Genomic DNA, 27,421 nt, shown 5'->3' on the forward strand with positions numbered 1-27,421 from the left:
TTAATATTATAATATTATACTATACTTTGATATCGGACTTACTTTAGAAAAAAAACCGAAAGTCAATGGAGTTTCGTAACGCAATTATATTAGTGTTCTAGCCTCGCCGGCGACTTACAAATAACCCTGCACCATAGAAACAATTGAAGAACTTTGCAATCATAAGTAATCATATGTAACCTTCTAAGAAATCGTAGTCGTTAGCTTCGATGCTATATTGCTTTCTATTTTCGATAGCTTAACGTAATAATGAATCGATCGGTTCTTGCAAATAGGTCAGATTCGGTACTTTTTAAATGCATCGACCAACTTACGCCTCGCATCTTCATTAAAATAATAGCCGCGCAATGCATCATTCCTAGTTAATTATAGCACACATACTACTTCTTACTCGATGATTAATATTTATTAAAAAAGGATGTATATTATGTGAGCTTGCGTTTTGTATACATGATAATGCTTTTTTCAAGCCTCTACTTATAACCTATGATTTCGGCCTTTAAATATAGCGTTGACTTGTCGAAGAAAGATGACGGATGTAGCGGCAATTATACTCGGCTTAATATAAAGATGGTATATTTTGAAAGCGATAGCAATAGCGATTCTATGTTCCGTATCGGCATTAAATTCAACTTGAGTGTTGTTGATCAATCGCGTATAGAAGAAAAATCATGGAAAAACTGACCGTATCGCTGAAGATTGACCGTATTGCTGAGTAGTACCAGGAACAGCAATCCTGCCTCTGACTTGTACTCTGACCAGAGGTACGATTATACTTAGATATTTATCTCCCAGTGCAGAAGTACCCATATGGATTACTCTACTCCGTACGGTGGGGAGCAAATTAAAATACAAAATTCATTAAAAATCAGTTGTTAGGGTTAGGGCACAGATAAGGGCGCGATAAGCAGGGCTTGTGTTAAAAAGTGGGACGAGACGACAGCGCCCTGCCTCTGCCTCTGCCTCTGTCCCGCCGCTTCTTTTGTTCACAGTTTGTTGTGAGCCAGGCAGATGAGACTCTTATGCTGTGATCGACTTAGGCTCTGCGAATATCTCCGACTCGCCAGCCCAGAACTCCCTTCCCCTTGCCAGTCATAACATCCATCATGCAATCCCCCGGAGAGGAAGCCGGTGAGTCTACTCCCAATTGTACTATACCCATTCCAGCTCCAGGCCCTGTTTGGAATTGCTATGTATTGGAAGAATCAGAAGAATAATGAGCTTTTGATTCATCCTGATCTTTTTTGCTAATACTATGCGCAGATATCCCCATCAAAAATGAGGCCCTGGATTACCCCCCGTCCTTCGACTACCCAGAATCCTGCCTCCTCAAACGCCACCGATCTGATCATGACCAAGGTGGAGCAGACAAACGACAGAGGGTCGACCTTGTTCCCACAATAGAGAATGAAAATACGTCCGATACCTCATCCTTAAGCATCACAAACATGGCTGTCCAAGGTTCAGAAGATGTCCTGCACCCGTTTCTGGCCGAATCTTCTATTACACCCAATTGTACTCAAACGACCAACCATGAAACAAGTGTCCCTAATGGTAATGGCTTTATATCAGACCCATACCTTTATATGCGGATCTTCAGCCTTCCTATATTAGAGAGTCTGGTGAGAAAGAAAGCCACTTTAAGCTATATACGAACTTACACTGACCTCCGTGCAGTCCACCCAGATATTGGCGACATTAGCACAAGGACCGTATATCGACACTGTCAGGATTGTGCAGGATCCAGACTCTGAGCTCGGTCAAGCCTACGCTACGCTAAAATCACTCTTTGACCAGACCAAACAGATATATTCCAAGGATGGATTATTTCTATCTGCAGACGAACTCAACATCAAAGAGCCGGAGCATAGAGCCACTATTCGAACTACAAATCTTGCTTCTTTTTCTGCAGCTGTATTTGCATCTTCCGCAGGGTTCTACGAACTCAGCTCCTCCTTTATTGACATAGTCACCCCTGATGGTGCCTGTCTAGAGAAGGAGCCAGGCGAACTTCTCGTAAACCTCAAGACCCAGATGTACTTATCAAGGATTGCATCAGAAGAGCAGCGGGAGAATGAGACAAAGGAAGATATTCTCGAAGACATGTTTCCATTCGACTTTGAGGATGTGTTGAGAAACAGGCATCCAGATACTCCTCTTTCAAAGGATGAGCTCGAGTTAATCGACTTAGTCAATCATCGCCGAGAATTCTTGATAAAAGAGCATACTGATGTGGAGTCTATACGTAAGCTAACCCCCTGCGCCGCCAACTGAGATTTTGCTGACGTATACAGAGGTACTATCGGAGAAGTTTGGCTGGGAGGGATTCTTGACCGATGTCAGTACTTACTTGAAAAATAATTATGAACCTCTTCTCGCCCCCTACATGAAACGCCATGCTCTCACAACACCTGTGTCGCCTCGGCCGACTCCAGACCCCAACGATCTTGGGAAACACTGTAGTCCAGCATATAAATATCAGAATATCAATGGCGCAGCAAGTTCACTTGACCAAGATATCTCTGTTCATGCACAGCAAGCGGCGGACGAAGTTTTGAGAGCATTGGGATACACTAGCGAAAGCCAAGGTACGACAGCCAATCCTCTCGACATTTCGAAGTAATCCTAATAACGTGTAATAGCAGTGGAAACGCAAAAAAGTTCTCAACACAGCCCGTACCATACCTCGAATACCATTCAGAAAGTCCCGTACCCGACCCAAAGTGCGCCAACTCAAGAGCTGTATGAGAAGGCTCGCCAAGCGGCTGCGAGTACCAAAGCGGGTAACGTAAGTGCGCGACGTCCTGGAGCCCCTAGCCAAAGACGACCTTGGTCCACTGAGGAGGAAAACACTCTGATGGCTGGTCTTGACCAGGTCAAGGGACCGCACTGGAGCCAGATTCTCGCCATATACGGGCAAAAAGGGACAATCAATGATATTCTCAAAGACCGAAACCAAGTCCAGCTCAAGGACAAGGCTAGGAACCTCAAGCTATTTTTCCTAAAGAGTGGCATTGAGGTTCCTTATTACCTTCAATGTGTCACAGGAGAGTTGAAGACGCGAGCGCCATCCCAAGCCGCCAAGAGGGAAGCTGAACATCGCGCACGACTTGCGAGCGGGGATGAGCAAATGCGGCAAGACAGCATTTCCGCGCTGACTGGTATGGCAAGTCACGGCTATTATCGAGAGCCCACAGGCAGCTTCTCATCACCGGAAATTAGTGAATATGATGGCCCTGAGAAGTTTCAGCTTGTCGAACCGGCTCGGATTTGTTTTCAAACCCAAGAAGTGCCTGTAGCCCCAGTGGCACCGATGATACACATGTCAGATTGAGAGCATCTTCGAGGCTGTCTTTTGGCTGTCATCGCTCGTAGTATAAGCCAGGGTCCTTGAACATCAGAGTTCCTGGATGGATTAGGGCATCCATCATTTGATTTGAAGAGTTATACCACTGTCTAATTGCATTGCTGAAAGAGCAGTTACCGTTGAACCATCGAGAATTGACACATCTAACAGTAAGTGACCATTCGACCACCCTTGAATATGAAGTTTCTCAGGAAGTTCAGGCTTGCTTAGCTAGTTCCAGATGATAATTCTCCATGTTCAAGCTCGAGCTTCACGTCTTTGTATCGTACGTGCATTCCATCCCTCGTCGCGCAAATCAGCGCTGACCATGTGGTCTTCTTCTTTCGTAGCCTTTTATGAAGTGGAAACGACCACTCGCCTAAATATCAAGTCGGTGGCATCATGGCAAAACGGGGTCCGTTGCACGTTCAGATGCAGATATCCACCACCCCTATCTTCCGCCAGCAGCTTGTTTGTAATCTAGAGATGACCAAAATTGGGACCTAAATCCCGAGACTGCAGATGATGTGACACCAGTAATCCTCGAAGCCCAGCCATTCCCACCGCTTCTAGTCCAACCAGAATGGGCAGAACGTCTCTGCATACGGCGTTTTCTCTTGGACTTGACTCGCTCATTCTGTTTTTCCTGCTCGGCGGCGTTGCGGGTGCTGATTTTCACCTGTGGCGGGTTACCATGACATAAGAAGTCTCTCTCGAGGGTGTATGCAGACTTTCGCCATGTTTCCAGGAATTTTAGGATGTGGCCTGGGAAAGGTGTGGGCTGGCTGTGAGGGTAGGGCGGAGAGGGACCCCAGGTGGTGTCGCCGTCGTGAAACAAGACAAGGGAGCTGCTTCGTTCGCTGAGCCGCTCAGTAAGAAGGGTATTGTTCCTCTTTTGGGAAACGCTTTTGGACCTGGGGCGGCTGGGGGTTGGGAGACCTCTTGGTTTTACAACCGAACTTTCAAAGAAGATTCTAGGTTCGACTTTCGAGGTTCTGTCTAGTGACATTGTTAAGATTTTGTTGTTTCTGAGGAGTGCTTAGCATGTTGATTAAATAAGGTTCGTACCTTATTGGTAGCGAAGGAATTGGATTGAAGATGGTGTTTGGTGTTGTTGTTGTCTGGGGAAGTGAATTTGATAGAAGCGTACCTGTATTTACCTCACTACTATCCTCCGTATATAAAAGGCAAAACCCCATGGGTAGCAGGAATAGACTTCTGCTGTATTTTGGCTCGTGCCTCCCTTAAGATGCTGCCCTTTATTCATGGGAAGGATAGGTAGTACAAGCGTAAGTGTTACAACCTGAGGAGGGCCTAAAGGTATAAATCTCTACCACAACCCCCTGGTAACCCTGGGTACCCTTGGGGTGTAACACTTACGCCTGTAATTTTGTATATCGAAAAATTCAACTACATAGGCGGGGCCGCTCTTTTCTGATTGGACACAAAAGGAGGAATGGGTGTATGTAGGTATGCCGATCGTTCTTTATTTTGTGATTTAAGCTTTCAGGTTCTTCGCCAGCAGCCGCTACCTACCTATGGCATGGGATTGACTTCAATGCTTAAATCGACGGCATAGACCGCCGAGCGAAAAGAAGAAGTGGAAAATTAAAGGGACGGCCTTATGCTAAGTCACCAAATAACTAACACCTTTCAGAAACCAGCGAGCCAGTCAGCGAAAGAGAAGAGAAGCCATAAAAAAAAAGGGAAAAAAAAGGAAAAAAAAAGGGGGGGGGGGGGGGGGGGGGGGGGGGAAAGGAAACCTCCCCCCACTCTAGTATCACAGATGCTGTTTTACAGTATTTTGTGAATCTTTGAAACCGCTTCTGGTGAAGTCGACCCGAAGGAAAGTTCTCCTTCTGATTCTGATCTTGCTTGTCTACTCGATTTTGGTTGCAAACACGTCAGTATCTTTTCGGCCGGTGGATATCCAGAGGATCAGTTGAAGGCTTTTGAGCTGGATGGGGAGGATGGCTGGATCCCTGGGCCCGGATACGATAATGAATAAGATTTGAATGTGGAGACGGAGGCGGAGGACAAGGAGTTTGTAGAACTTGTAGAGATGGTCAGCGAGAGTGAAAACGAGGAGGCGGGCTGGGATGGGATGGACGCGGATAAGGAGGAGGGGGATGAGGATGAGGATGATGGAGGCGGCATTAGGGGGTATGGGGGTGGAAATGGTTGCTATCTAAATCTAGCGCTCTTACGATGTAGGAAAATAATACTGAAGGTTGCATCACGATGGTGCATGGTATTGGGCATAGCTTGCGTCATGTGATACAGAGGTTGCGGGAGATTCGATCTTTTCACCTGGCATCAGAATATGGAATTCAGTAACTGTGATTTCCGAGTATCTGGTCACAATAGGCCAGAAATACCGTAAAGAAATTCCATTGCCAAATGAAGAGCGAGAGAGGCACGGAAAGACCAATAAGGCCGTTGAAGTAGGCCCCCATTCCAACCATCCAAGCGCAACCCTCTTTTCTCCGCAGGTCACAGTCTGAAAATTATCAGCGAGGCCTCTGGTTATACACAAGAGTACAATACATGAGACAATCTTGGACTTCACCATAACTTATAACAAAATAGCACAGCTATAAGATGAAACGGTGACTAATTTTGCCCAAAATAGGCGGGTATGCAAGATGACTTTCGCTTTTGTGTAGCTTCGCATTTTATCATAAAAGCGATCGATTTCTGTATCGATCTGAATCGACGAAAGTTCACCTGTGAGGCCTTTGCGCCATGAACAAACTGCCCTAGCAAGATGATTCCAAACTCCACGCTATGCCAACGTATAAGTTCATAATTTGAGTCCAATCAGATACTGGTCTTTCCGTAAGCTCCCCCGATAGTCTTTCTCATTTCGAGAGCACGTTTATAGGGGGGCGCCGTGGGAGGCTGTATTGGGTCAAGAGATACGTGATCTTTCGACAGATGATAAGATGCATCGGCATCGAAACCCGAGAGATCTCCACAAGCGAGGAATGGAGCAATCCATCTACCATCCTTCTTGGCTTCCGACTCAGAATCCGGGAGAGATATCTCAACAATTCCGTCCTTGTTGGGGATCGAATATACGGCTTTGCTGGCAGACCATGTCCCCTTTGCAGGATCCTGGAGAAGGGTCGAGGCTAGGATAGGCTCGAGCTCATTTTCAGCGGCAACCATCTTTGCCAGTCTATTCCCAACCCCCATAGGCTCCTTTAGACTGGCTTTGAAACCCTCAGGAGGGCTGAAGTTCAAGCACACGATGAATGCTTCAACACTACTCGCCCGACTCGACCTTGGCTTGGAAACAATGACTTCTTCGAAAAAAAGCTTCAGCTGGGCGAACAGCAAGTCCACGTTGCGTCCTCTGAATATTTTTGCCACAAATTTTCCACCCGGCCGTAGCACGCACATTGCTAAGTTTAGAGCAGCAAAGAGCAGCTGAGATTGAACGTAGATATCAAGATCGTGTAGTCCAGTAACATCCGGGGCACCATCTGAGATGACCAAGTCGACAGGATGTGAGGCATGCTGTGATTTGGTCGAAGGATCATAGGAGGGATCAAGCGCGCGGAGGAGCAGAGGTACCGTTGCAGGGTGTGTGATGTCAGCACGGAGAGTTATGATGCCTTCGAGTGGACTCATGGGCTGAAGATCTATGGCGACAATCTTGACGTCCTTCCGAGAATTCAGTTCTGGGGCCACTTTCTTCTCCATCCTATCTTCTGCCTCTTTCTGTTGTATTTCAGCTATTGTTGGCTCGGCTCCGGTACCTTCGAGAAGGAGTTGGCGTATTTTCTCTTGCTTGTCTTCCCATGCTGCGCGTCCGAACTTTTCACCTTTGATTAGGATACGAGATAGGACTTGACTCCAGCTTCCAGGAGCAGCACAGAGGTCTACAACTCGTGTTACATCGGCAAAAAGATCAAATTCTGCCATGTCAGTTTAGTATATGCCGTCAATTTTGGAGAGTAAATTTACCTTCATCAAGCTGGAGAAGCTTGAAAGCACTTCGTGCACGCCATCCTTGCTCCTTTGCGAGTCTGTAGTAAGCATCGCGCTTATCCTTTGAGGACTTCCCCATGTTTGAAAGATCGAGGTGCTTGAGAATGAGGGACAAAACGAGGCTGAGACCTTCAATTTTCTCTAGCGCGAGGCTAGCTTGCTCGCGCTAAATCGGACCCCACCTCGAAAAAAAATTGGTGCAGAAATTCGAGAAATCGGAATCCCTTTAATCCGATATCGACTTGTGATACCTTTGTTTTCTTTGCAGATTCAGTATGGCACCAGAACAGAAGAAGCGGGCAAGGCCCACCCCAAATTCGAGCCAGCGATCGAAGAAGCGACAAAAGATCGAGCCTGGGAAAGCCGTCGCGGCTGCTCCAAAGAGCTTGGTCAAGCGGCCAGTCGCATTGGATGCGCTGCCATGGAACGAAGTGCAGATGCCGGATATGTACGACGATGCGGAGGGCTTCTTTGGACTCGAGGAGATCGAGGGGGTGGAAGTTGTCCGCGACGGGAATACTGTCAAGTTTGTACGTACCACAGATCAATATGCCTGAATTGTGACTTATATCATTAGGTAACTGCTGTGAACCCTACTTTTACGGAAGACAAAGTATTTGAAGGATTTGGTGACGATGAGCCTGGAAAAGAGGCTCCAAAATTTCAACCCGAGACCGCAAAGACAGCAGATCAGGTCCCAACGTTGAAGGAGAAAAATAAAACCAGGGAGAAAAAGGAAACCCAGAAAGCTAGGAAAGAGAAGAAAGCCGAGAAGGATAAGAAAAATAAAAAGAAGGAAAAGGTAGAGAAGCCGCAGCCGAAGGACGATGATCAAACAGAACCTGAGGAGCCCGAGACCAACCTTTTCAGATTGCTGGAGGAAGATGCTGTCGAGGAAGAGACAGATGTTTCGGCCTGGACAGAACTAGACCTCTCTCCCGATACTCTCTCTGCTCTTTCAAAGTTAGGCTTCCAAAAACCAACTTTAATCCAATCGTCTGCTATACCTGAGATTATGGCAGGACATGACGTTGTAGGGAAAGCTTCTACAGGATCTGGAAAGACGTTGGCATTCGGAATACCCATACTTGAGAGCTGGATTGAGACATACGGACAATTGGATGAGGACGAACTGAAAGCTTCCAGGCCGCCGACCGCATTGATTCTTTCTCCCACTCGTGAATTGGCACATCAGTTGACAGAGCATATCACGGCCCTGTGTAAGGGACTTCCAAGTGCTCCATACGTAGCTGCTGTTACAGGTGGATTATCCGTCCAGAAGCAGCAACGTCAACTTGCGAAAGCAGATATTGTGATCGGTACTCCCGGCCGATTATGGGAAGTGATGAGCTCGAGTATAGAGTTAACAGCAGCATTCAAGAAGATCAAGTTCTTGGTCGTCGACGAAGCCGACCGACTCTTGACCGAAGGTCACTTCAGAGAGGCAGAACAGATCATCGGATCTCTGGACAGGCAACAAGATGCAGATGAAGACGATGAGATCGTTCCAACAAGACAGACCTTGGTCTTCTCGGCAACGTTCCACAAAGGGCTTCAGCAAAAGCTCGCAGGAAAAGGGAAGCAAGGATTGATGGACGACAGCGAGTCGATGGAATACCTCCTCAAGAAACTTAACTTCCGCGAAGACAAGCCAAAGTTCGTAGACGTCAATCCCATTTCTCAGATGGCTGAGGGTCTAAAAGAAGGCATGGTCGAATGCGCCGGAACCGAGAAGGTACCTGTCTTCAATCATTCTTCAAACTTCATTTCGCTAAATTTTCACAGGATCTCTACCTCTACTCCCTCCTCCTCTACCACCCCAACCAACGCACCCTAATATTCACCAACTCCATCCACTCCGTGCGCCGTCTCACCCCTCTGCTGCAAGGTCTCAACCTGCAAGCTAACGCCCTACACTCGCAAATGGCGCAGAAAGCCCGCATGCGCTCCATCGAGCGCTTCTCCTCCCCCAAATCAACTTCCAGCATCCTCGTCGCCACCGACGTCGCAGCCCGCGGGCTCGACATCGGGGGTGTCCAGCTCGTCATCCACTACCACCTCCCCCGTGCCGCAGACATGTACGTGCACCGCTCCGGCCGTACCGCCCGCGGTTCGGCCTCCGGGACCAGCATCCTGATGTGCGCGCCCGAGGAAGTCGTCGGCATGCGCCGCCTAGTGGCCAAAGTGCACGCGCAGAACGCGCTCGCGGGCGGGGGCAGCAAATCGAAATACTACATGCGCTCGCTCGACATCGACCGCAAGGTGGTGGCGCGGCTCAAGCCGCGCGTGACGCTGGCCAAGAGGATCGCCGACAGCACGCTGGCCAAGGAGAAGAAGGGCCACGACGACGAGTGGGTGCGGGCCGCGGCGGCCGAGCTGGGCGTCGACTACGACAGCGAGGAGTTCGAGAACGCGGGCGGCATGCGCAAGGGGAGGGGCACGGGCCGGAAGCTGAAGGAGAAGGAGGCGCGGGCCATGACCAAGGGGGAAGTGGGCGCGCTCAAGGCGGAGCTGAAGGGTCTGCTGGCGCAGAGGGTCAACGTGGGTGTCAGCGAGAGGTACCTGACTTCATCTGGCACGGTGGACGTCAATGGCTTGCTGAAGGGCGCGCAGGGAAATTTCTTGGGCCAGGTTGATGGGATTGGGATGGATGATTTGTAAGGAGCGAGCGGCATGGAGAAGAGAAAGTAAGCAAACATGTTAGATTCATGACTTTTTGACTTTGAAATTGCTGATAGCGCCCTTCCTTTTTTTTTTTTTTTTTTTTTTTTTTTTTTTTTTTTTTTTTTTTTTCTTCTTGCGCGATGAAATGAAGTAAAATGATGTTATGGCTCGAAAGGACTAAGTAACTAAACAGCTGATCTAGAAGGAAGAAAGAAGGCGAAGAGGAAGGGGAGCCGTTGTTTTTTATTTATTTATTAGCTTTCGCTTTCGCTTTCACCAAAGAAAGCCTCCCATGCGATTGAAGAAAGAAAGACTGTACATTTCTGTTAGTTAGGCGTTCATTGAAAGGCAGCAGGCGGAAGGCAGCATGATCACCAGAACCTGCCTAGACCTAGACTTAGAACTAGAACTACGTATGCAAGGTATTTATTTGTTTCTCGTGGACTTGACTTGATTCAGATGGATTCGCCATGATTGATATATCTCTTCATCAAGACCTCTCTCTCTCTCTCTCTCTCTCTCTATTACTCAAGGAAGAACCCTCCCCCACCATCATCAACATACTCATCGCTGTCGCTGTCGCTCTCGCTCTTCCCCTCACCACCATCGCCGACCTCATCCTCATCCATACCCCGCTGTACATCAGCCAAGGGCAGCTCCTCGTCATCCCCAGCGTAAGCGTCTATCCTCTCCTTGATCCTCAGCGCGAGCAGCATCCGCTTCCACATCCGCAGCGCCGCATTCGTGCGCATCGTCTCCTCAGCCTGCACCCTCTCGTCCCGGTACGCGGCAATGACGGCCTCGACGGCTTCCTGGTACTCGCTAGCGACGACGGCGCCGCGGAGGACGCCGGTGCCGTGGCGTCCGCGGAACTCGAAGCCGATGAGGGCGTCGGAGTAGTCGATCCCGAGGAGGCGGGCTGCGCGGGCGGTTTCCGGGTCTAGTGGCACGGAAAGAAAAAAACCGAAGTTAGGTGGATTTCGTACGTACAGTGTGAGGAAACGATATGAGAGGGAAAGGGAAGGGAAGGGAAGAGACGAAGGAAAAACGTGCCTGCGATGTGGACTCCACCGTCCGGAACCATGCTTGGCACAAAGACGTCCAGGTTGCCGAACGAGTTCTTCGGCACCATCCCGTTGACGATCGGCGGCGGCACGTACGGCTCAGTCTGGTCTTCGGTATACAGATTTATGCCTGGCCGCTCCTCGATCTCATCGCCCATGTCATCTCGATCATCGGGTCGCCGTTTCGCAGGCACCGTCTTCATAGGCTGTTCCCCCATCTTGATCTCTCTACCGAGTCGATACCACGCGTCCGAGCTCTTTGCAATCTTGACATCCTTTCTCCTGTAGATGGGCTCGAGTTTCTTACCTCCAGGGACACTGCTGTCTCTTCCTGTATGCACCTTTCCACATTCGCGAGTACTGGTCAGTATCTCGTTTCTCTTCAAGTGCCGTTCTAGTGCGTAGTAAGGGTGATCCTTGAAGTCTGCGATGTTCTTCGGCATGGGCTCTTTCGATTCCGCCGCTGCTAACTCGGTGTCTTCAATTTGATCTGCGTCGCTTATCCAGCCGCGCGCGAAAGGCTGCATCGCACGGTGCCACCACCTGTCGCCTTTGGGTGTGGACTCAACTCGGTTCCTCCTCGTTTTGGCATTGTAAGCTTTTGCGTACCTCCTTGTAACGTCACGAGCAACATGGTCCTCTTCGAATGCAATGACGTACGACATGTTGTTTTCGCGATCAGACGCTGGGGGCTCGAAGGCTCGAGGCTTGGAGATGGAATCTGTAACTAGCGGGTCCACGGGAAACCATTTCTGGTGAGCTTCATCGAAGACTTCGACCCAGAAGACGGGATATTCGGATTCGACTATTGGTTTCGCTTTCGGCTTTGGCGGTCGAGCGGGGTTGATTATTTCGGGTATGTGGTAGGCGGCAGCGTTGGGATGGCCGAGGCGGCGGCGGGGAGCAGAAGAGTAAGCTGCATTTGGGCTGCCAAACTGAAAATTGGCACTCATGGTAACGACTGGCGTCTCGGCGCTGCTACTTTCTGCTGCTGTCTTTTGTGGAGCAGTGTATGGAGCCATTGCTGGCCCGCCAGCGTTGAAGGACAATGGCTGAAGCGAGCACACGAGACGAGTCTCTACCCCGGCACTGCGAAGGAGGGCACAGAAAAGTTGGGCTCCGAGATCCCTTGAGCCTTTCAGCGTCTTAGCCGCTTCACGAAACCCAGCTTTGTCAAACAAATCAGCTTCGTCTGGTTTGAACTATACTAAGATTAGCTCTTGAGCTCCTAGAAGTGTCTCGATATCTTACATTTTGAAGATACTCCTCGTTGTCTGCCCACAAGGCTCTTCTCAGCCCTCTCTTGGTGATGCTCCATTTGGTCCTCCACATGATCGCCACCTGGTCCAGCCCCCTTTTTAACGAGTCTGCCCGTCCAAACTGCGACAAATCAGACTTTGGTTTCAGGAACGTCAAAATCTTCTTGTCCAAAAGCTGTCTGAGAGTTCTCTGAGCCTCCGCGTCATTACACCACTCGTTTCTGAGGTGAACATGCGACAAAAGACACAACACATGCATCTTATGCTTCTCCAATCTATCAGCTTTGTCAAATTTCGTGAGCGACCTCCTTCTAAATACAGCTGATTTCTCCTGGGTGGCCGGCTTCTTCGCAATAGTCAACTCGAGGTCTCCGCTAGGTTCATCGAGCCCTGGCTTGTCGTCCAAGTTGAAGCCTACCCAATCATCATCACTCTCTTCGGATCCCTCGTCACAATCTCTGTAGGCGGTCTGTAGAAGTTTGATAGGTACCTCTGCTTCCCCATCGGATCCGTCTGGATGCTCGAGCACATCTTCAAATTGCATTTCCTCTTCGTCCTCGTGCGGGTCGGGAATTTTATCCGAGCTGATAGGTGCCACCTGGCTCTCGCGCCGGCCGGTCCTCCGCCTCTTCAGAGGCCGTTCTGGGATTTCAGTTTGAGCTGAGAGAGCCTCTGATAACATGTCCTGATAGACATCCGGGACTGCACTGGCTTTTCCTCTCCCTTTCCCTCTCCCTTTCCCTCCACCACGTGAGGCCCCTCTCTTCCCGACCATTGCTGGGGCTTTTTTGGTGTAAGGCTTGTACCTCAGGCTGGATTCTGTGTGTCAGGTATTCCAATTACTGCTAACGCTGTGCGAAAGAGCGATGGCTGACGAGTTTCGTTGTCTCTCGGGTGGCAAAAGGCGTATTCTTGGCTGCTTTGAAGAGTAGACGGAAATATGGTTTTTCTTCAACAGGGACGGGATTTTATACAGCAGCATCTATTATTCCAGACTAAGTCCATCGTCGCAGGTTTGTCTCGCACGCGTTCCGTCGAAAAACAAACAAGGCGCAGCTATCGAAGGAGGATGAGGTCGAGGTCCGGAGGGAAATGACTTGACAGCTCTTATCGTAACCGAGACTGAGAGACTCTTATCGGATGACATCTTCTCCCCGCGTGCAATTCTTTTCAAGATCTTTAAAAATTCAGGCCTTGAGAGGATTTCCCACTTTATGTTTATTGACAGATCATTTAAGTATGAAATTAAGAGTGCAGTGTAGAGGAGAAAGAAAAAGGAAGGGCGACATGGTTATTATCACGTGACTATGGCTATGTCCCAAATACGAAATCCCCATCAAAGGCCGATCCAGTTCCGTGACGCATTAATTAAGCTCCGCGAGTTCGGTCTCTACACATCCCGTAATATAACTCCGACGAAATACACTAGATATACTGATATATATTTGCAGGTATAAGATTATCTATCTGCGTTGAAGCGAAACGTCATATCGAGGCAAAAAGTATTTAATTCTTATATTTTGTCCAATGGTACGTATATTGTCTACATTGCTCTAAACCTTTTTCCTCTTTGCTGAATTATCATTACTAAATGAATCATATAATGTCATGCATCAAAGTCACTTCTTTGGGTTGATTTTTGAGTGTGGATAGACGGTCTACATAGACAAGACAGACAGATAGACAGATAGACAAGGTTGTTGTTATAATGTATTCGATTCTCTTCCCTTTGCAACAGACCACCGATGATACCCGTCATCTACCTGGCCATTGATTTCCTGATAAGTGAAGTACTACTACATCTTGTTAGGCTAAGGCAGACCTGTCAATACCACGATAAAGGCGTAATTATTACGCCTTTAAAGAGGTCTTGACAAGTGACAAGTCCATCACCTTACACAAACACATCCGAATCGCGGCATCTTGGACCGAAGCGATTCTTGTCGCTCTTCCAGCATTCCGCAGAGAATTGATCGACATATTTCTGACTTGGCAATTCGCACTAAAAAAACAATGTGTTATTAGTATATATATCGATATATAAGTTTGTAAAGACTTGATTAAATCTTTGTGATCACTTACTCTCCCTTGTACGTATTTAACTACGTTTTGATCGAGTTTGTCGCAGATGACTTTCGCTTCATCGCTATCGACACAGCTGCAAGATGTACCCTTAGCGCTCACTGCAGAGATGCTAAAGCAACAGGTATGCAAGTTAGCAAGCTAGGTATATAATAATGCTGATGAAGATGGATTAGATTAGCTACTTACAAAACAGCGACAAGGAAAGCTTTGATGGCGATCATTTTGAAGATGTGTAGAGGAAAGTGTGTGAAGGATTGATGTACAGATGTATCTGTTGTGTTTGGATTTTCAAAGTTGAGAATCTGAAGGCTGAAAAGACTGATGATGATGATGTTGTAGAGAAAGACTGATGATGATGTTGTAGAGAAAGACTGATGATGATGTAGAGAAAGACTTGCGGGATGAAGAAGACTTTATACTCGTATTATTCCATAGATGTGAAAAGTGCGGTAGAGGCTGAAACTCGTCGGCGAGTCAACAACAAACTTTTGAAATTACCATATGCCACTCCCGTCCGAATTGCTACAGCCTGAGGGTGCCTCAAAAGTTTAAATTTCCACTTCAAACCCTCTGATTACCCGACCCTCAAGGGTGTACCGATTACGCCTGCGACGTACTACTGAAGCGAGACCGACTAGTACGTAAACATTTAATTCTTTTCCGCTTGATTGATGCAAAATCAGCTTCTAATACAGCGAATAAAGAAATCAGTATCGTTTTAAGAGAGCCTGATCTGCCGTACGGTTTCAAAGTACTACTACTATATTACCGCCTTTGCTTGGCGAGTGAGGTTTGGCCAAAGATTCCCTAAGCCTCGAACATACCGGTTACCTAGAGCACGATGTCCTAATCGTCGGCTCGCTTAGGTGGGCCTCCTTACATTCTTTCAGTCTTAGTCGGCGTAAGCGATTATGGATCGGAAGCGAATGCGGATTTTTCTATCTCATTATTAATTTTATATACAAAATACATTTCATAATATCACTTTCTAATCTACATATTGGATCGCCGATAGCGAACGTTCGTAACTTCGTGAATCCTAGCGTGCAGCACACGTACGTAGTAGCTTCTTGCAATTGCGAAACAAGACTGTAAGGAGGCCGGCCTACTTAAGCGAGCCGACGATTAACAACAGTACTTTGTTTCTGTCTGTTCCCTAACGTTCAAGGGGCTGGTTCCTTCTACTATCCTCTTGAATAAAAGACGAAAAGTTTAATTTTACCAAGTGTTGACCAGGGGGTTGTAACCCTAGCGCTTGGGAAGCAGTTCCTCCAGAATTCATTATTTCTTTATATAATTCGTAGTAAAATCGATATCAAGCAATCATTGATGCTCAAGGAAGACTTACAAAATACTAGAAAATTAATATATAAGTTTTTTGCTACATTTACTGTAATCAGTGGTAGGCTTTAAGGTCAAAATATGCTTTCACCAAGTGGGTCTGTCTTTTATTCAGGGAGGGGGATAGTACACGATTAAGAGGAATGCCGCGCACTAGCTATTTGATAGTGTTTCCATCGCAGTTGGGGGCTCCTTGAAAGGCGTGTCACGCTAGGCGAGGGTGGCTCATTTGTGCTTGAGATACCCAAACTGGCCACATCACTCCTAACTAGCCACTGACTACCTCGGGTCGATATTGATGTACCGACACTACAACCGCATAATTCAATTATATTTTCTAATTAATTATAGGCCGAAAACGCAATTATCGGACAAAGCCTAACAAGGTTTTTTAATGCAAAAGCTACACTCATTTAAAAAGTATTAAAGCAATTAAAAATCTTGCGACGCGTCTCTAACGAGCTATAATATCCTTATCCGAATATCTTCAAGAGACTTGGAAAACTGCCGCGCGTATATACGATCTTAATCAGTGCACATCAAGTAGTTACTTCAAGCGATCGAAGAATCGCAAGCGCGGCGGTCAAAATAAGATCTTGCAAACTCCAAATCTCGATTCCGGAAAGATTTGACAATTGCAATAACCTTTTAAGCTTGAAGTTCTGCGGCTTCGTTAAAAAAAGGTTTTCTCCGATCGACTTTATTTCAACTTCAACATTTTCTCAGTAATAATTTAATAATTACAACCGATACTATTTCAAACCCCTCTTGAAAGCAAATCTTTTTTCTTTTTTTGATATGAATATTAATATCGGTAGCTTTAATTTTCATAATAATAAAGATTTGATCGATTTATTGCGTAAAGTAGGAAACGAATCAAATTCTAATCGTCGGTTACCTTGATTTGAGTTTGCAAAAAAATCCCGACCGGGCTGCGCCAGGTGTGACGACACGCCAGGTCTCTTGGACGTATCCCCACATGCGCTAAGCCACCTCCTTCCTTTTTCCTTCGTATTCTTCGTAATCTTTCATTCCCCTCTTTTTGACCCATGAACCATGGTCCACGAGTCCTTGGCGCTCTTACCTGCGTGTATATAGACCTCAGCTACCGTCGACCTCTACACTCGGTAGTTGCTGATTCTAAGTCATTACTTTGAGATTCTCCTGAGCTCCCATGTGAACCCCGCGCTCCCGTGAGTTCCTTCAGGTAATCGCTTAAGGTCGTCGTCACACCAGGTCGGCACCACCAAGGCGGGACAGTAACGGTATGCCACCTATTAAACAACAACTATTAATATAAATAAGAAAAAAAAATCCTTGTATGCTTACAAAACTTTGCTTTATAAACTTGAATCAAGGATATAAAGATGTATTCATTTGTAGTGACTTAATACACTAAAATGTAACGAAAATATAGCTAAAAACTGTCCCAAATGATTCTATTTTATTTGTTTGCTTCGAAAATCTTAATATAACCTTACTTGAAAAAAACGTTCCATAGATCGAAAAAAACGATTTCATCTGTTGTATTACTTGAGATATTAATTATTAAGTAAAATTTGATAGTAATTGTCGGTTTCCTTAAATTTAATTCGAAAAATTAAGCGATCTCTTCTTTTTTCTGTGTGTCCTAGCTGTTATATTTGGTCTGGTGGGTGATCTCGTAGGAAAATTCGATGCTAGATGCTGGGTTAGATTGAGGTGATATTGGGATTGTACTTCGGGGTGGGAGTGGGGTTGAGGGTAAGGGCGGGGTCACCATCAACACGTGCCCTTTTGGAACGAAGATGTGTCTTCAACGGAGGCATCGGAGGCACCGCAAACTTCTGTGACGTTGCAAGGAAAGGAAAGCGGCTGATGATGCGTCATCATCATCAATACAGTACCAATACAGTATCAACCAACATTAAGCCTTTTAGCGGCACGTTTGTTCAAGGCCGTGCCCCGGCTGACAAACGAATCAAGCATTGGGATAACCATTGGGATAAGCATTGGACAAGCATTGAACAAGCATTGGACAAGCATTAGGACAAGCATGGATTGGGATGGCGGACGAGGAATATCAATTTGGATGTGATCGACTTCGACATCGACATTGATATCGATATCAATATCTTCGTCGATATCTCTATCTATAGTATCAAGTGCACGGCACAGCTAAAGACAATCAATGACTTGCCTAGTAGACGGCTTGAACAACTTCCACCGTCGGTACTCCACAGCTCCACAGCTCCACGGCTCCCCGCCAAGCCAACCTCTCTTCAGTAAGTGTGACCTGTGACCTGTGACTTGAGATTCATCATGATAGCCGGAGTCCAGTCCCTTAGCTCGAGTCCAGAGTCGAGACCGTCCAACTTTTCTCCCCACATAACCCATAAGTATCCTCCCACCCTCTCTCCATTCTCGTCCCCGTCCCCGTCATTTTTTTCCTTCTAACCCTTCCTTTTCACACCCTTTTCACACCTATCATACCTATAGCCGGGAACCTCCATGTAAGTATGTTCGGCTTCAAAAAGCGTGAACCTGCCACTGAGGCACAAGCCGCGCCCTCACAACCCGACTCGGCCAAAGATGCACCACCATATGTGCAGAATGTGGCCGAGGACCAGCTGGAGAACACCGGGAAGAATACCTGGGAGCGAATCTGGCCCGCCATGGCCTGTGGTGCTGGTCTCTTCTCGGATGGATATGTCAACAACGTATGCCCTCTCTCCCCCATCAGATGAGAAAGACACCAATATGACATACATGCATGTACTTACCTCACCGGTGGACCACAGGTAATCGGAAGCGTTTCCACCATGCTGTCCATGATCTACGGAGCAGCCTATACCGACTCCTCCGCGAAGAAGAATGTCTCGGCAATCACATTCGCCGGTACCGTCGTAGGGCAACTTATCTTCGGATACACGAGCGACAAGTGGTCTCGCAAGAACTCCCTCCTCGTTTCCACCATCATCCTCATCGTCTTTACGGCTCTTGCTGCGGGTTCCTACGGAGCAGGCGGGTCAACGCAAGGAATGTTCGCTGCTCTTACGGCGTACCGTTTCCTCGCCGGCATCGGTATCGGAGGAGAGTATCCCGCCGGAAGTGTTGCTTGTGCTGAATCGACCGGCGAGCTCAAGGCCGGAACTCGTAACCGATGGTTTATTCTCTTCACAAACGTTATGATCGACTGGGGTTTCGTCATTGGCGCGTAAGTTTATCACTCATCTAATCTTTTCAAACCGGCAGTGAGCTAACGATTCAGTTTTGTCCCATACCTCTTGGTTGTCATATGCACCTCAGACCACCTGCGAGCTGCATGGAGAATATCTTTGGGACTTGGTGTTGTGCCTCCGATGGTCCTTCTACTTCTTCGATTCCAGCTCCAAGAGCCCGAGGAATACAAGAAGTATGCTTGCTTCCCCATTCCCGGTTCACATTCGAGACAATCCTAACAGAAGCTAGGGAGAGCATGAAAAATGTCAGGATCCCATACCTTCTGGTCATCAAGTACTATGGATGGAGACTCTTCGTCGTCAGCGCGATCTGGTTCATGTACGATGTGAGTACCTAGGAGACATGCTCGATCCTTCACTTTCACTAACCTTCAAAGTTCTCAACATATTCCTTCGGTATCTACTCTTCGACAATCCTGGCCAATATCTACGGAGCGTCCGCTCCGCTGACCACCACGTTCGGCTGGAACACTGTCATCAATCTTTTCTACATCCCCGGTTGCATGCTGGGATCTTTCTACTCGGACAAGGTCGGCCCTAGATACGCTCTCGCGTCAGGTGTCTTCGCGCAAGCCATCGTGGGATTCATCATGGCTGGTCTCTACCCCACTCTAGCGAAGCCCGTGAACGTCGCCGCCTTTGCCATCGTCTACGGCATCTTCCTCTCGCTCGGCGAGCTCGGACCCGGCGACAACATCGGCCTGGTCGCCTCCAAGACGTGCGCGACGGGCGTCCGTGGGCAGTACTACGCCATCGCCGCCGCCACGGGCAAGATCGGCGCCTTCGTCGGCACCTACATCTTCCCTTACATCGAGAAGGCCGGCGGAGAGGGCACCGCCGCTTCCGCCCAGTACCCCTTCTACGTCTCGGGCGCGCTGTGCATGCTGAGTGCCGTCCTGGCTCTCTTCTGCCTCCCCGACATCGGCCAGGATACCATCACGAAGGAGGACGCCTCGTTCCGGACGTACCTCTCGAGTCAAGGCTGGAACGTCTCCCAGCTGGGCTTATTGACGGGCGAGTCGGTCCAGAGCGGCGGCGGAGCTGCTGGTGACGCTGCTGGCGACGCTGCTGGCGACGCTGCTGGCGACGCTGCTGGCGACGCTGCTGTCATTGTGAAGCAAGAAAATGAGGATAAGCCATAAAGTCTGAAAGGCTGAAAGGAGGCCCACCTAAGCGAGCCGACGATTAGTCGCCATGAAATAAACAGGGTAAGAATTGCGACACTCTCTGTATATCAGTAGTTCTCCAGTAGTTTTTAATTTTGATCGATAATTAAATAAGTAATTCAACTCGACTTCTGTACTTTATTACCAGGTGATCTGATTCGATACGGAGTAGATGTCTCATGCACATTGGAGTACGGAGCGAGAATACGCTCAGAGGTATCCGCATTCACTCGAATTAATGGCGGAAGTTGCTTCTTCTTCTTCTTCTTCTTCTTCTTCTTCTTCTTCTTCTTCTTCTTCTTCTTCTTCCTCCTCCTCTTCTTCTTCCTCTTCTCCTTCTTCTCCTTCTCCGTCGAAGTACGGAGTACAAGGGGGCTATTTTTAGCTCGCTAATGAATTTGAAGGCAAATGTGAATATGAATTCGTCAATTCGTCAATTCGGATAGATATAAGCTCGTGTATATCGATATATACCTTATGTATATATATATATTTACGGCTAAGGGACGGACTACTTTGCTCTGCTCTGCTCTGCTCTGCCCTCCTCTGCCTACTTTCTTATTCATCACACGTACGCCGTCGATTGACCACACCACAACCAACTCATTTGCGCATCCACTCATCTCCATGGAATCGAACATGGACATACAACATTTCCCCTGTTTCCTGTCTCCTTTCCCTCTGCCTTGTTAGTGTATTTAATTGTGCATCTCGCACAGACACAGACACAGACACAGCAACAGCCAGCTGTAAAGCATCATCTCCTTCCTTAACTCTCCCTACATCTCTCTCTCTCTCTGTATATATAGATGTAAACCCCGACATTTCCTATGTGAGCATCCCTCTGGGAAAACCAGCCTGCCTGCCAGCTCATTTCATTCATTCATTTCATTCATTCATCCATCCCTTCCTTCCTTGCTCCCATTGCATTGCATTCTGCCCGTGCACCGGTCGATCAAGAGAAAAGTACTGCAAATCGCTCTTGTTCGCCTGATCATCCCAGCCTCCCTCCTGCAAGGAAGCCCTCGCGTAGAAAGCCTTTCGCAACGGGCCTTTCTTCTGAAAGCCGTGCTTGAGTAGGAGGTTCGTGCTGGCGATGTTCTGCGGGTCGGCTGCTGCGAGGAGGTGGGCGTGTTTTTGGTTTGCTGGAGGGCGGAAAGGGGGGGACAGGTGAGTGAGAGAGGGGGGGGAATGGATTGGATCGGGTGAGTCGGTCTTTGATGTGTTGGCGGGAAGGAAGAGATGGATTGGAAGGGGGTGTGAGAAAGGGCGAGGGCTGGGTAGGTCTCGAGACCTCAAGACGCCAATCAAAGAAGAAGAAGATCAAAAAAAGACGATCGGAAAAGAAGATCAGAAAAGAAGATCGGAAAAGAAGATCGGAAAAGAAGATCGGAAAAGAAGATAAAAAAAAAAAGATCAAAAATAAGACCAAAAATGAAAACGAGGATGCATACCTTCCTCCGCCCACCAGAACGCAATAAACATAGCCAGAGCCTCCGACATGTAGCCCCTCCGCCAATAGTCCGGATGGATACGATAGCCGACTTCCGCCTCCCTCGGCATCTCGATATTCCCAATATGCACCGCTTTCGCGCTCCCGTCTCCTTCCTCTCTGCCGTTCTTGAGCATGATAGCCCACAGCCGATTCCACGGCTTTTCGGGCGTGGGCATCCGGCCGCGGAGCTGCTGCCGCGATTCCTCCACGCTCGTGGTGGCATGCTTCGTCCTGTGAGGGTGAGTGAGTGAGATCCTTCGTGGGTGAGTTGAGTTGAGTTGAGGATAGAATGGAATAGATTAGATTGGAGTCGTGGTTTGAGGCAATACAAAGTTTCGTTGTCGTGGTAAGGGGGAGGGGGGGAGTGGTAAGTAAGGAAGTACGTACGACCACATCATGGATTTTTCATTGCTCATTAGTGCATGGTAGGTCTGTAGATGGATCTCCTCGTTCAGCTCTTGCAGGTAGAGTCGACTAGACTCTGCTACGTAGGGATGCATGATTTGGATGTTTTGTGGAAGAAGAAGAAAAAAAAAGAGAGAGAGAGAGAGAACCGGGACGCAAAAGAGTATTTACTGTACCACTGGTGCTCTTGTCAGCCTTCAACTGCCGGAAGTGACTCAAGTATCACGTGCTGCAACAAGAATCTGACTTGCATGAGGAAAATGGTTGTTGAGATGATCGTAAGTTCGAAAGGGCTGCGCCGGCAAAAACGCCCCATTCTATGCCGTCGGCCTCTCGATATGCCACAATATGGCGCGCCGCCCTCCACTCCATCTCACCAGTGACTGAATCCCTCGCCTCAAACGCCTTCTCGATAGTTGCTCCCCTCGTAAACCCATCTTTCTCCAAACCTCTCCGACTCTGAACATTCCGGGGCTCAGTGCCAGCGGAAAGAATGTCCTTCTGAACTTTTCCTATCCCAAATATTCAGTCCACTTCTCAGAACAGCACAAAGGACCAATTTGATCCTCCAAGGTAGAGTGGGACCTACTGTCACTGCTCCAGTAGTAATCAACGAGAAATTCCAACGCTGCAGGGGCATACCCCCTGCCCCAGTCGCGAGGCAGCATTCCATAGGCGACCTCAGCCGATTGCCCATCTTCGGCGAGGCGGATAATGCCAATGGAGCCGACGAACGTCGCTTTTCCAGCCGCGTCGATGTCGGAAGACGGTAGCATGACGGCAAACATTTCCACATATGCTTGCTCTTCTGGTGGCTGTCGGGATATGAGCAGGGCCCTGGTATCATCGATGCTGTTCCTGGGACCAGTATGGCTTCTGTGGAATTCATCAGTATCGTCTTCTCAAGGACATGTAGAGCTGGGCGAGAAGCTTGAAGGCAGGCAACCGATGCGAAAGAGGCTGCTTACGACCATCATCTCACTCCTTTTTCGGTATTCAAGGCTTGGTAGGCTTCCAGGTGGTCCTCGATACTCAGCGGCTCTATCCATGAGCGCTCTGATTTCGCGCCGTGTTTTGCTATCTTAAAAGCGATTCGGTAGTGGTTCTCAGTCAGAAGAGAAAGATGATTGCATCGTGGCTATATACACAGAGATTTAGCTGCTTCCTCAATGAGAAACTTGCAGGGTGACATTACTCCTCCTCCGAGCTCCCGGTTACTGTTGAGCCACCACAAGAGCCCGGAAGATCGACAATATCATGTTCCTCGAGCTGAATCCGACGACTGCATCAAGAAGGCAGTTCAACTTCGTGTTTCCATTCTGACTGTCACGAACGAATCAAGCGGTGAAATTCGAAACTTACTTGGAAGCTACCGGTAGAAGAACCAGTCAATAGCCATGCCCAGCCGCAGCCCAGTCCTTATTTGCATCACGTGACATACCTACCTTAAAAAATGCCTTATGCTCCTTGTAAATGTGTGCGCATCGTGAGGCAATCATAGGGGAGACGGAAAGGCGCTGTATGATTTTGTAAAAGCGAGCAACCCTATAACTATCGCCATATTTCATGCAACCAGTCATAACGTAGCCCAAAGGATCCCTTAGAAAGCCCTCAAATCAGTGCTCCATCCACCCTCCCATATCCGCGAAAGACTCCCTGCAGTATTTGCAATCCTTTATTCAACCTTGTCCTCGAAGTTCTCGCCGGCAACCAATTCAGGGATGTCGTCGTCATCGTCGTCATCATCCTTCTTTTCGTCACCACCCTCGGCCTTCTGCATGGATTGATAGCTCTCGGCCAACTTGCGGAGGGAGGCAAGGGAATCGGGACCGAGTTGGTTGAGGATACCTGGGACGAGTTCGGTGAGCTCCTTGTCTTCTCCGTTTCCATAGATAGCGAAGGTGTTGGATGGGACGGCGGCATGAACTATAGAAGACACCTAAGTCAGCACGGTGCTTGAGGTATGCGGCAGGACATCTCCAGGAGTTTCCAGGTGGCTAGTTCTGAGAGATTTGGTGGTAGCCTTCTAGTCTTCCTTACCTTTAGGGGCAGCGAAGTGGATAACGTTTCCGTCAGCCTTGAACATGTTGACCTCCTCGATGGCTTGGATTGGTTGGACGTTCAGCTTCTTCAGCGCGGTTTGCAGCTTCTTGTCATCGATACCCCCAGTCTTATGCACCTTCTTGACCTTTCTTCTTGGTGTGCCCTTTCCGCTATCGATCTGTCAGCATCCTGTATACCATTTGTACCCCGTGGCGGTGCATCTGCCAGCCTCGAATTGTGCGATCTAGCTTTGTTTAAGACGTAGGAAGGGAAAGTAATGTACCCTGTGGTACAATGTTAGCATGGATCGACCTGATATATAAAGCTATCTCCCGGAGCCTCCACGCGCCCTAGGAGCCGCAGAGACCATGTTTCGAGCTTCTTAGATCGAACTCACCAATTCTCACCGACTGCTGCATCTTCTTCAGCTTTTCCATATCCATGATTGCGGTTTGTTTGGTGGCCTATGACCGGAATTATGACAGGTGGGTGAGGGTGAAGGTGAGGCTGAGGGATGGAAATCGTAACTTTTCGGCGTCGGCCTTGTCAGTGAAAAATCTCTTTCGCGCGATGAGTAAGGGGCACGATGGACAGGTTGCGCAGGTTGCGCAGGTCGGGGGTATACGTACAGGTGTTGACGTCGAGATATTCCTTGGGTTCGTCTCGCAATGGGCAAGGTCGAGATGGTTTTAAGTGAGGCCACAGTCAAAAATTGGATGATTTTTTAGCGAGTGTGGGGAAACATTCATCGACGACATCACATTGTCGTTCACTTCAGCTTTGCGGATTTACTTACAGGGAAGCTCTTCACATACCACATTGAATTTTATGTCTTAAGCAACAGAAATGCGTTTGAGACCTTGAATTTTTCATTTTAGATATAATTTTTCATTTTAGATATGCTCACACAGAAATTCTCTTCCCCATCTATAAAGTATTCTGCCCCACCGAGGATTTCCACAAATGGATTTCCGTCTTCGATGTTATACAAGCTGCACCAGCTCACGTACGAGCACTTCAGCAATCCGAAAGACAAACTATCGTTCGAGCGAAACCACACGCTTGATTGAGAAGTGTAGGTGATAACCATCAACCCGCTCTTCCAATACGTAGAGACGAGTATAGCAAATGCTCACATACAAATTCCCTTCCGTTTCTGTTCTGCCCCCCCTCCTCCCCTCCCCAAAAAGCATACCCACAAAGCGATCTCCGTCTCCGATATCACACAAGCTGGAAGCTGCACCGGCTCACCTTCTAGCACTCACTTCAGCAATTCAAAAGACAAATCATCCTTTCGAGCGAAGGAAACCACACCCTGGATTCACCCCCTCCCCCTCCCCCCCAACTCCCGTCATCTCTACTCACTCACTCACTCACTTCACCCCTCCCTCCCATCAAACCCTCCAAGTCCCAAATATCTTCTCCTATTCAATATCTTCTCCTATTCGATATCATCTCTAGTTCTACGGAGTGAGTACCACCGTCGAAAAGCTTGCGTGCTTGCTACCTATCTCTGACAAAAGGCAAGTAGAATATACTTCATATTCAAGCACCAACCAACCAACCCATTCATTCCCGACAAGTATCTGGAAAACTCAACTAGACTAAACTAGCTCACCACATCACATCATACCAGGCTGTCTGTTCAACGGCGAACGACCACGACACCAACATCCGAAGAGCATAATCGTATCATGAGATAAGAGGAGCGCACTATCCGTCTATCCTCCTCTCTGGCAGACAGTATGTATGATCGGCTAGCTGGCCATTCATCATCTCAAAAACCATCCACGCACCCATCCCAGAGAAACAAGGAGGTACGAACCGAACCTCCCTCAACTTGAGAAGGGATCCGTTGATTTAGTTCCATCCCATTTCATCTCCATCCCATTCTCGAAATCTCCTTTCGTCCTACTCCTTACTTATTGCAAACTTCAAACAATTTCACTTTCTCTTCCCCTTTCCCTTTCCCTTCTCTTTCCCTTCCCCTTTCCCCCATTCCCCGCCCCCCTCCCAACCTACCCACCCAAGATATTCCACGCCTACGAAATTCTCATGAAAAGGCCTCCAATTCTCTTCTCCAAACCTCACGTACACAGCACCAGCACCGCCTAATCCAACAACCCCCCCCTCCCCACATAGCTCCGAATCTCCCACGCGTAAACTCCTCTCTACCACCTACCTATACCTACAGAGCTACCTACAGAGCTACCTACCCACCTCTCTCTCTCCCCCACCCCAAACCCCAAGCAAGCCAAAACCAGCGAGGCCCATCGCCCGCTCACTCATCACTCACATGCACACACCATGACACCGCACCGCATCTCACCGCACCGACACCGACACCGACACCACAGCCAAGCCATACCATGCCATGAAGATGAACCACGATGGAGAAGAAAAAAAAATAAAAAAAAAAAATTATTAATTAATTCCAAAAGGAATGCAACAAAGAAGAAGCCGATCGATCATTCAGATCCCACTTGATTTGATCCTGATCCTGATTCCCCAGCTAGGTAGGTAGGTAGGTAGGTGCAACTCACTCACTCACTCACTGATCACACCGATTCCCCCAATCACGACTACCAACCCGAAAAGAAAAGCCCAGCCGAAGAAGCCCAGCCGGAAAAGAAAAGCCAACAACAACAGACAGGAAGAACAGAAGAGAGAGAGAGGTATAAAAAAAAAAAAAAAAAATCCCGTCCCATCTTATCTTATCCCACCCATCTGAATCCTTCCCTCCCGCTCCGGTCCATCCCGATTCTGCCCACCACCCTGCTAGGTATTCTGCGGCCCTGGACTGACCTCCGACTTGTTGTTCAATCCGACTAGTTCCAGTTCCCCTCCAACAACAACGACAACAACAGTAAGCAGTTCCAGTCCAACAACAACAACAACAACAACAACAACAACAACAACAACAACAACAACAACAACAACAACAACAACAACAACAACAACAACAACAACAAGCAGTTCCAGTCAACAACCACAGTCCAGACGTAATCATCACACCCTCGAGGGCGCCTCAAAAGTTTTTTAGTTTTTTTTTTTTAAAAAAATTTCCATCTTAAAAACCCCTACCTGCGTAGCCTACCCTCGAGGACGTAAACAGTTACTTACGCCTGGTACTTCTTCTACGTAGTAGTTCCAGTCCGACTAGGGCCCATCCACACCTACGTCACCCCAAAACCAGACCGGACCGGACTTCAAGCCTACTTACTTACTGACGGCAGCCGCTGATGAAACGCAACTAACCTCGCCCAAGGTCGCTGCCGCGGAAGAAAGGAGGGAGAGAGTGAGAGAGAGAGAGAGAGAGAGTGAGAACCGCAAAAG

At 48.1% G+C, this 27,421-nt stretch overlaps 10 protein-coding genes across 10 annotated transcripts; 3 read left to right on the forward strand and 7 right to left on the reverse strand.

Annotated features, from left to right (window-relative positions):
• Nucleotides 1–1,106: 1,106 nt before the first annotated feature.
• On the forward strand, nucleotides 1,107–3,334 carry L3040_000275 (uncharacterized protein; the record flags this gene model as incomplete). The annotated part of the gene is made up of 5 exons (XM_007297403.1): nucleotides 1,107–1,131; nucleotides 1,264–1,622; nucleotides 1,678–2,245; nucleotides 2,295–2,588; nucleotides 2,643–3,334. The coding sequence occupies 5 exons, from the start codon at nucleotides 1,107–1,109 to the stop codon at nucleotides 3,332–3,334; spliced, it is 1,938 nt and encodes a 645-aa protein (XP_007297465.1).
• A 463-nt stretch (nucleotides 3,335–3,797) lies between these two features.
• Nucleotides 3,798–4,355, reverse strand: L3040_000276 (uncharacterized protein; the record flags this gene model as incomplete). Its single annotated transcript, XM_066155085.1, has 1 exon — nucleotides 3,798–4,355. The coding sequence occupies one exon, from the start codon at nucleotides 4,353–4,355 to the stop codon at nucleotides 3,798–3,800; it is 558 nt and encodes a 185-aa protein (XP_066013142.1).
• Nucleotides 4,356–6,166: 1,811 nt separating this feature from the next.
• L3040_000277 (uncharacterized protein) lies at nucleotides 6,167–7,421 on the reverse strand (the record flags this gene model as incomplete). The annotated part of the gene is made up of 2 exons (XM_007297400.2): nucleotides 6,167–7,269; nucleotides 7,319–7,421. The coding sequence occupies 2 exons, from the start codon at nucleotides 7,419–7,421 to the stop codon at nucleotides 6,167–6,169; spliced, it is 1,206 nt and encodes a 401-aa protein (XP_007297462.2).
• Nucleotides 7,422–7,617: 196 nt separating this feature from the next.
• L3040_000278 (uncharacterized protein) lies at nucleotides 7,618–10,003 on the forward strand (the record flags this gene model as incomplete). Its single annotated transcript, XM_007297399.1, has 3 exons — nucleotides 7,618–7,872; nucleotides 7,920–9,077; nucleotides 9,128–10,003. The coding sequence occupies 3 exons, from the start codon at nucleotides 7,618–7,620 to the stop codon at nucleotides 10,001–10,003; spliced, it is 2,289 nt and encodes a 762-aa protein (XP_007297461.1).
• Nucleotides 10,004–10,530: 527 nt separating this feature from the next.
• L3040_000279 (uncharacterized protein) lies at nucleotides 10,531–13,011 on the reverse strand (the record flags this gene model as incomplete). Its single annotated transcript, XM_007297398.2, has 3 exons — nucleotides 10,531–10,946; nucleotides 10,997–12,272; nucleotides 12,322–13,011. The coding sequence occupies 3 exons, from the start codon at nucleotides 13,009–13,011 to the stop codon at nucleotides 10,531–10,533; spliced, it is 2,382 nt and encodes a 793-aa protein (XP_007297460.2).
• Nucleotides 13,012–14,223: 1,212 nt separating this feature from the next.
• Nucleotides 14,224–14,635, reverse strand: L3040_000280 (uncharacterized protein; the record flags this gene model as incomplete). The annotated part of the gene is made up of 3 exons (XM_066155086.1): nucleotides 14,224–14,331; nucleotides 14,412–14,523; nucleotides 14,601–14,635. 3 exons carry the CDS (start codon nucleotides 14,633–14,635, stop codon nucleotides 14,224–14,226), a joined length of 255 nt encoding a protein of 84 aa, XP_066013143.1.
• Nucleotides 14,636–18,253: 3,618 nt separating this feature from the next.
• On the forward strand, nucleotides 18,254–20,118 carry L3040_000281 (uncharacterized protein; the record flags this gene model as incomplete). Its single annotated transcript, XM_007297396.1, has 5 exons — nucleotides 18,254–18,454; nucleotides 18,536–18,951; nucleotides 19,006–19,149; nucleotides 19,206–19,302; nucleotides 19,354–20,118. 5 exons carry the CDS (start codon nucleotides 18,254–18,256, stop codon nucleotides 20,116–20,118), a joined length of 1,623 nt encoding a protein of 540 aa, XP_007297458.1.
• Nucleotides 20,119–21,558: 1,440 nt separating this feature from the next.
• L3040_000282 (uncharacterized protein) lies at nucleotides 21,559–22,137 on the reverse strand (the record flags this gene model as incomplete). Its single annotated transcript, XM_066155087.1, has 2 exons — nucleotides 21,559–21,868; nucleotides 22,025–22,137. 2 exons carry the CDS (start codon nucleotides 22,135–22,137, stop codon nucleotides 21,559–21,561), a joined length of 423 nt encoding a protein of 140 aa, XP_066013144.1.
• Nucleotides 22,138–22,264: 127 nt separating this feature from the next.
• Nucleotides 22,265–23,091, reverse strand: L3040_000283 (uncharacterized protein; the record flags this gene model as incomplete). The annotated part of the gene is made up of 3 exons (XM_066155088.1): nucleotides 22,265–22,554; nucleotides 22,632–22,918; nucleotides 23,075–23,091. 3 exons carry the CDS (start codon nucleotides 23,089–23,091, stop codon nucleotides 22,265–22,267), a joined length of 594 nt encoding a protein of 197 aa, XP_066013145.1.
• A 626-nt stretch (nucleotides 23,092–23,717) lies between these two features.
• Nucleotides 23,718–24,528, reverse strand: L3040_000284 (uncharacterized protein; the record flags this gene model as incomplete). The annotated part of the gene is made up of 3 exons (XM_066155089.1): nucleotides 23,718–23,968; nucleotides 24,083–24,255; nucleotides 24,497–24,528. 3 exons carry the CDS (start codon nucleotides 24,526–24,528, stop codon nucleotides 23,718–23,720), a joined length of 456 nt encoding a protein of 151 aa, XP_066013146.1.
• Between the last annotated feature and the right edge of the window lie 2,893 nt (nucleotides 24,529–27,421).

The sequence above is a fragment of the Drepanopeziza brunnea genome (assembly GCF_022702325.1).
Source record: "Drepanopeziza brunnea f. sp. 'multigermtubi' strain 214-2 chromosome Unknown ctg1, whole genome shotgun sequence".
In the NCBI taxonomy this organism is placed as follows: domain Eukaryota; kingdom Fungi; phylum Ascomycota; class Leotiomycetes; order Helotiales; family Drepanopezizaceae; genus Drepanopeziza; species Drepanopeziza brunnea.